The sequence below is a fragment of the Trichosurus vulpecula genome, chromosome 5 (assembly GCF_011100635.1).
Source record: "Trichosurus vulpecula isolate mTriVul1 chromosome 5, mTriVul1.pri, whole genome shotgun sequence".
NCBI classification, from domain to species: Eukaryota; Metazoa; Chordata; class Mammalia; order Diprotodontia; family Phalangeridae; genus Trichosurus; species Trichosurus vulpecula.
This window is the reverse complement of record NC_050577.1, coordinates 176,247,149-176,255,718: the sequence shown is the minus strand read 5'-3', so window position 1 is coordinate 176,255,718 and position 8,570 is coordinate 176,247,149. Positions and strand designations below refer to the sequence as shown.

General features: G+C 40.8%; 1 protein-coding gene across 1 annotated transcript in view; it reads right to left on the bottom strand.

Moving 5' to 3' along the window:
- Positions 1–591: 591 nt before the first annotated feature.
- The window catches only part of PRKCQ (protein kinase C theta), a 217,549-nt gene continuing 209,570 nt past the window's right edge, over positions 592–8,570 (bottom strand). Inside the window, exon 18 of the mRNA XM_036762109.1 lies at positions 592–1,896. Within this exon, the coding sequence (XP_036618004.1) occupies positions 1,741–1,896 (156 nt within the window). The 3' untranslated portion in view covers positions 592–1,740. The remainder of the gene's footprint in view (positions 1,897–8,570) is intronic.

Genomic DNA, 8,570 nt, shown 5'->3' with positions numbered 1-8,570 from the left:
TATAGTACATATGAGCTCTGGATTTGTCTGGAAACCTGGCTTTATATCACCTGCAGGCCTCATAATCTGCCACTTCCTTAAGGGCAATGTGAGACTGTGGAAAGAACCTGGGGTCTGGGATCCGAGATCCTGGTTTCAAATTCTGTCTCTGAGGTTTAGCATCAGTGGGATTTAGCTCTCTTCGCTTCAGTTTCTTCATCTGCAAAATGGGGAAGATTGGACTAGATTATCTCTGGGGTAATTTCCAGTTCTGAATCCTGTGACTCCTCTTGGGATCTCAGTTTCCTTCTTGGTAAAATAAAGACAACCACATGCACACTATCTGTTCTTTTTGTGAGGAAAATGCTTGGTAAATGGCAAAATATTTTATAAAGCAAACTATTATTATTATCACAAAGCTTATTTGTGTTTTTCTTTTACGACAAATCCACAATGAACAAACTTAAGTACCCAGATGATTTTTTTTAATAGTAGATGCTAGTCAGTTTTTAATGACTGAAAATCACAGAATCCACTATTGGGGGGCATAAAACTTCACTGTTGGAGAGTTATAAAATTTAATGCCTTTTAGATTTTTTAAAATTACATTTTCACACACATACAATTTGCCATTAAGTCACAACATTTTATTAAACTGTACATACAGCAATGACACTTCCAAAGTGCACTGGCTAAGAATTCTAATTAAACAGGTGACTACTGTAAGTAACAGGCACGGTTCTTTATCTTGAACGTTGCACAGAAAGAGATGTAAGAGATAACAGGCTAGTCTCCCTGGAGTATTATGATGTTGGGTGTTTTCAGTTGTCGTGATAGTTGTTCCTTTTCCTTTTATAAAGTGAGGATGATCGCCATGAAATATGGTATCAAGCGAAAAATGTATCGGTAGAAAGTCAAGGCAAGTTTTAATTGAGGGAAATAATTTGATATCATCTTTAGTAGATTCTACATTTAATTTCTTCATTGCCAGGACAATCGGATGAAATAGTCTATTCAGCTTCCAGGGAAAACTACACCAGGTGACATGTTCTTCCAACTTACCAATGTTATCTCTTGCAAAACAGTGTGGGGGACATGGATAATCAGAATGAATGGTTTTGAAAATCTCAAGTGACAGGCTACATTTATTGTGAAAGGATTCCCATGAAAACCTTGTTACTGTTCTCAGTTTTCTTTTGGCCATTTAAGCTTCCACAGATGTGAATGGGGTAAAATAGGTCAGCAGCTCCTGGTCTGAGGCTGGAGGACAATTGTTACGGCATCTGGCAATTCGCTGTTATAGTCCTGAGACGTTTCGTATGCAGTTTGTGCCTTGATTCACCAAAGAGTCCATTGATTGGCACTTTGTACTCAAGTGCAGGGGCTAATTTAGGGCAGTATTAAGTTGTTCAATCTTTCACAGTACGCAGTACCATCTTTCAAGTAAATTACTACTGTGCAGGGAGCGAGGTGGCAAATCTGAACCTCATGGCGAGTCCTTTCTCGAATGCCCTGAAATTCGAGAGCACTCTGTAAAAGATGGCAGGAGATGTAACGAAAGACATTTGTCGTTAGTGAAGTAGAGGTGGCTTACTCTACGGATAAATGTGGGGAGTATTGGTAAAAGCTGGGAGTCCTCACTGGTGAGTGTTTCTTTTCTTCTCTGAGATGAAAAAGGGACATGATAAGTGTCGTTTGGGCCAGTTCAAAGAGAGAGGGTAAATCCCTTCGTCCAGAAAGGGTTCTGCTAATACTGAATCCTCAGGATAACATCCTCTCCATCTTAGGGTTAATGAAAGAAAAATTGCTGAACATATTTTGGTCCATGCTGTTTATCAGTGTTCTGTCAGCAAATGATAGCCGTGGTTTCTCATTCAGGAATTCTTTATCAAAGTTGCTGCAGTCGCTTGGAGATTTCTTCAGCAGGTTTGAACAAAAAAAAAAAAAAAGAGGGAGAGAGAGAGAGACAGATCAGGCACTAAATTTATTTTTCTAACCAGGTCTAAAATCTACATTGAAACAACTCCCTTCTAATTCTGGTGATGGGGTCAGGACTGATGCCTATTTTACAAGGTAATTAAACACATAACAACATTCTTCTACTGGATTCAGTCACTATATTCCCAGGGAGATGATTTTTAACCATGGTACATGTGCATCATAACACATAGTATTAGTGAACATCTGCTTGGGTAGAGCGTCAGGGGCCATTTTTATACAAAGGTATATCAGGAACTCCAGTGGGAAAGAAGAATCAAAGGGGGGACAATCCTATTAGATCTATTTAGGTAATCAAATTTCTGCTTATGGAGTGGCTTTTGGTTATTTCAGGACAGGGAGAGAATGCACTAGTCCCCAACTAAAGGCAGGTAAGCAGATATTGTCATCCTATCCCTAGAAATAGGGGAAGCCAATCATAAAGAAATTAAGCCTCTCTCAGCATCCCCTGGTAATTGAGCTTCCCATTGACTGACAAGTAGGCAGTTGTCCATGTGGCTTAACCAAGAGAGCTGTCAACAAGAAGACAAAGGACTGAGCATTTTGCTTCAAGCCTTTGTGGAGGGCATGGAGAAATTTGCAACTGCCTCTAGAAATGTGAGTGTGGTTTTGTTTCTGCCAGTACTAAGTTACATGGGTATGAACACAAAGTACAAGTTGGTCTCTGCCCTAAAAGGGAAAGTGAAAGGGATCAGAGGGATGTGCTAGAGCTAGCTCTTAGGTTCAAGAGATCTAATTAGCAAACTCTACTAATCCAGGGCTTGATTTATTGTTTTGTGATTGTCTAGACCAGAGGTTGCCAAACTTATTTACCTTACTGCCCCCTTTTTAAAAAAAAATTACTCAGCACCCCCCTGGAAATCTACTTTCTTTAATTCTTTAATGGGTTTTTGAAATTTGCTTTATTCCAAAAAATAAAATATTTAAAAAAGTGATGCATCTTAAGTTTAATAATTTATTGTAAATTTGTGAGGATTTTTCTTGCATTGAAATTCTGATGACACAATATTGCATCATGTAACCATATAATATCGTATTGTAAACAAGTCATTCCATGCACATATTCCTGCTGATACATGCTGGACTTCCCAGCAATGCCCGAGATGCTTGCTTGCCAACACTTGCTTGTTAAGACCTGTTGGCAGACTTGACCACTGATCCACTGTAACTTGCATTTTGTGTGTTTATTTTGAAAATAATATAGTCACTATGACTTTAACTCTGTTACACAACAGAGGAAACATGTACAAATAGGCTTTCAAAATTTTCTTATCTTCTCTTCTTTCCTGCTTTCATTGCCCCCTTATTTTAATTCAATGTCCCCCAATTGCACCTGAGGCTACTGCCATTCTCCCACTCCCATTGTTCCAGCAGTATCACCCACTTTGGGAACCTATGGTTTACTAGATTTAAGAAAAGTGATGAAAATATTAATAATGCCGATTAAACTTAAAAGTGTATTTTGCATAAACATAGGTGTATCTGTATTATGTATGTGTGCATATATTTATACATACATCCATATGTGTAAGTTTACAGAGACATACACACACAGTTTTTTTTTTTTCCTGGAGAGTGGTTGTTAAACATTCATCAGCATAACCTTGTATAGGCAATGTGGTGTAGAGGAAAGAGTTCCGGGATTAGAAATTGCAAAACCTGGGTTAAAGTACTAGCTCTTTTATTCCTATCTGTATGATGTGAGATTTATGGGGCAGCTGGGTGGCTCCATAGGGCACAGAGCGCTAGGTCTGGAGTTAGAAAGACTCAATGAGTTCAAATCTGGCCGCAGACACTCACTAGTTGTGTGACCCTGGGCAAGTCACTTAACCCTGTTTGCCTCAGTTTCCTCATCTGTAAAATGAGCTGGAGAAGGAAATGGCAAAACACTCCAGAATCTTTGCCAAGAAAACCCCAAATGGGATCACAAACAGATGGACACGACTGAAAAACAACTGAAAAATGGAAGAGCCGCTATTTAAACCCTGAAAGATTTCAAGGATAACGAAGGCTATGAAGAGGTAGAAGAAATTCTAACCTATGCTAGGAGGCTGGAAGGAAAGTAGATCGACCACTAAACATTTAGTGCTCATGGACAACTCTGAAATTCCGTTGTTTGGTGAATGCTCCTTATATTTCATTTCAACCAATTCGCTTTCAGTGTAAAGCTGCTGTGACTGTTTGCCTTCTCCCTTAGGGGCTGTGTTGAAGAAGGACGGCATGGCTTTTCTTATCCTCCTACCTATTCTATTTCCCCTACTGTCACGGGATCATTATCTGCCAGCCCCTCTATCTCCTCAATCCCCACAGATTAGGATAGTTCTCTTCCTAAAAGACAAAGAAGCTGTCTCCTAGATAGGGAGATTCTGGTAGCTACCTATTTGGCTTCCTGGTCACGTCAAGGCATTAAAAAGCCCACCCAGATTCTGGGCTCTTCAGACTTGGCAGAAGGTACACTAAGGCCATGGGAGTGACTATGCCCTGCCGTGCTGCCCAGATTGTTGCTGTGTGAAGGTGAGGGTAAGGAGGGGGTGGGATGTGTCTGCTCAAGCTGATTATTAGATCTTCAATGAATATCCTTTCCACGTTATTGCTAAGTGAACCTCTTGTAAACCCCTGAATGACCATGAGTGTCACTATTCATGTCTGTACTGTTAACAAGATTTTTACTGAGTCAGTCTCTAACCTAAGAATGCTCAGAGCCACACAAAGCAAGCCTAGAGATAGGAGTGCCGGTAATCAAGAAGTTTAATTAATCAGTTTCAGAGTGAGGAATGTTGTCTTAGCTGAAGTAAAAGCCCGGGTTATATACTTAAGTCACAATCGGGTAAGGAGGAGGGAAGGTGGATTACAAACCACCATTTAGAGGTTTCCCATGAGACACCTACAAGGTCCACATTCAACACTTCTGGAGTCAAGTCTTTGAGGGTTGTGACCACCTCCCCTAATGAATCTAATCTAAAGTAACTAGGGATGGGCCTGAGTCAGACCTGCTCAATTTATCCACCAAATACAATCTTTATTGGAAAGCATGTCACTGGGAATGTTGTTATTTAGTCATTCCTGACTAGCTGTGAGCCCATCTGGGATTTTATTTGCAGAGATACTGTAGTGGTTTGCCATTTTCTTCACCAGCTCATTTTACAGATGAGGAAACTGAGGCAAAAAGGGTTAAGAGATTCGCCCAGGGTCACACAGCTAGTAAGTGTCTGAGGCCAAATTTGAACTCATGAAGATGAGTCTTCCTGACTTCAGACCCAGTGCTTTATCCACAGTGCCACTTAACCTCTCAGGGAGCCCACCCCACAAAACCATCATTCTTTGACGTGTGGGCCATAGGGAGCACTCTTTGATTACACAACTCCCATCTTTCCTTGCTTAGCACTGTAGTGTGGGACAATGGAGAGAATGCTGGATTGGGACCCAGGGGATCAAAGTTCGAATCACAGTTCCGCGCTTTCCTAGTGTTTCAACAATCCGGCTAGCAGCTGCTGTGGGGGTGTAAAACCAACAACAACCAGCACACAGAATGCTGCAAGCCCAGGTTCTTTTGATCTGCCTTACTAAGGAAAGCAACGTTAAGGGGTTAACAATCTTACTTTAATCCAGCATACAAATATCATTCACTTAGTTCTGGGGGAAAAGCCAGCACCCTGAACTTCAGAGCAAATACAAACAAATTACAAACATCAACAGACAGACCTTGTCTGATTCAAATCTCAATTCATAGTTACCAGAGAAGCATCAACATCAAAGCCGGGGAGCTAATAACAATGGCTAGCCTAGAGTCATGCACCATTCCTGCTGCGGCTCAGAGCTCCGAAAAAAGAAAGCCAACCTTTGCTTTTGTATATCTTGTTCAGGGTCAAAGGTGAGTCACACGCGACCTAAAATCGTCACAAAAAATGTGACTTTAACCCACGTGGTCTAAAAGCCTCTGATGTCACAAACATGTCACTCAAACCCATGTAAACTAGGTTTTCCTTTGAGGCAAGGAGGTCAGACTCCCAATTTAATCAAGGAAACAAAGGCCAAACTCTTCAAGGGCACTTGGTTGAATAAGTGCTAAGAGCCCATCTTGATTCCCAATACACCTAGCTGAGTGACTTTGGGAAATTACTTCATTTCCCTAAGCCTTCCTGAGAGGATGGAACTGGGTGACCTCTAACGTCCTTCCCAGCTCTAAATTTAGACTCCTATGAACCTCTGAAGGGTTATTACATGACAGCAGATATACTGGAAGGCAAGCCCCAAAGGTTAAACAAAAAATCTTCCATGTACCGGGGAATAGAGGGAAGGCAATAAGCATTTATTTAGTACCACCTTGATGCCAGGCACTGTGCTAAACACTTTACAAATATCTCATTTGATCCTCATGACTACACTGGGCTGGGATGGGGAGGGTGGGAGAATGGGGGGGGAGTGCTGGTATTATCCCCATTTTACAGAAGAGAAAATTGAGGCAGCATTTAAGTGACTTGCCAAGGGTGACACAATTAGTAAGTATCTGAGGCCGGATTTGAATTCAGGTCTTCCTGCCTCTAGGCCCACTGTACCACCTAAATGACTCTAAGAAAAAATAGTGGTACCCTCTTTACCTTCTCCTGTTACCCCAAGCAAGCTGTGGAGTTGATGGATGGCTGAATTTCCTGAAATCAGCCTAAGGATGCCAATCCTAGTTCAAAACCTCCATTTGTATGCTGAATGATTCAGGCTGACCTGTATAGGAAGTCATCTTTTACCTTCAGATATTGGATGACATGAATAGCATAACTTTTGACTGGACACCCACTGGGGTGATGGTTATATTGCTAAATGCCACAAATAAATTCCTAAGTTGTGACAAAAAAACCTAAGCTATAGGTATGTCACATTTTGAACGTGAGTACTACAATGGATAAGCCTGTTGAATGCCTTCAAAAGGGGTATCCCAAAGAAGCAGTACTGAGAGCAGAGTTATACTTGGATTACCTCTATTTTGATGTGGTGAACAAGGTGTACCTGGGCCTTAACAGCCATCAGCTCTGACAATGAATAGGTTGACTTTGAGAGCATCTGCCTTTCCAAGAAATACTTCTATAGACCTGATCTATGCTGATGACAATAAAAATTTTTACAGTGCAAAATGCAGGTTTGAAAAGTACTTTACATATATTATATAGACATGATTTCTTAACTTGACATTTGTTATGGTCCAGAGCATTCCGAGTTGTGTTTCATTATAAAGGAATGACAGAGATTACCAGGATCCAGGGGCCTTTCCATCCTGTTTCTCCCTACCTCCAAAACAAATAGGACATGGGGAAAGACACTGATATCCCCTTTTTTCTCTCTGCCCCTCCTCCTTCCACATTCCCCATACTACTCAAGGTCTGTCTGAATGGTAATCAAGCTAGCAATAAGATACTGCCTCCACCTACTGTGGAGAAAATTCAGAAACCAAGAGAGAATGAATAAAATTATAAGAATTAGGTAACATTTTCAATCCAAGATGAGCTCATCATAAAAGGGAAATACACACATAAACTAATCAGTCAGCTTTAATATCTCCATCTATGTCCTACCCCTAGTGATGCCTATTTAAAGACTTTAGCCTGGAAGTCTGTACTGCCTGGAAACTGGGCAATTCAGTCTACTGACACTCAGCCATTTAGATCTAGTTTCATCTGCTTCCTTAACCCCTCAGGTTATCTCCAGTGAGTTTTCTCTCATGTGCTCATTGTTTTGAGCACTATTTTTACAGATTCTCCAGTAAAGAAACTTTTTGGTCTTGGGGTAAAGAAACTTATCCCCTGGGGAAATCCTACTTTTTACTCTTCACTATCCCTCAACCTTAGAGAGAATATTTACATCTGTTAAGGTGAAGAATGCCTTAACTATCAGCTAAAACTTTGGCAAATTTAGCAAGAAGGCCATCAGTTTTGTTTCACTTTGCTTTTCATTTTTCTAGTCAACTTTGTGTATTTCAGGTCTTTCTTCCTAACCTATAATAGGTTATCTCTTTATATTACTTAGTTTATAAAAAGAAATATGGCTTAACATGTTTCCCTTATTAACCTCTTCTGAAGTCTGTCACTCTAGATATGTCCCACAGACATGTGCGATCTGACCAATCTAGTTTCAAACCAAGATTATTGATACATGGCTTAAAAGCCAACCATAAAGTCACAATCTTCAGTCATCTCTTCTGGGTCCCTAGTCTCTTGTAAAATTAAGGAGCCAGACTAGACAATACCCAAGATCCTTCCAGCATTAGCATGAAACTTTGAGAGATTTTCTTTGGAAGCATATATCTGTGTACCACTCTACCCTTCCCCCCCCTGCCAAATAATAAAGCTCCTTGGATGACATGCTTGAAGAAACAACTCATTATTCTTTACAATGAGGTGCTAAGGTCGGTTTCTGTTTAAATAGAAAGCTACCTAACGGTCTTCTTCCTTTGGAGGTGGGGCAGAATGAGCTACCTTCACAGCGGTGGCCTTGTGGTATCCTGGAGTCTCTGTCTCCTTGCACAGACTAGAGTCTGCTCCTTATCCCCCCATCTCCTAAATTGATGGTACCTTTCATGATGCTTCCCTAGGGTATGGCTTGTG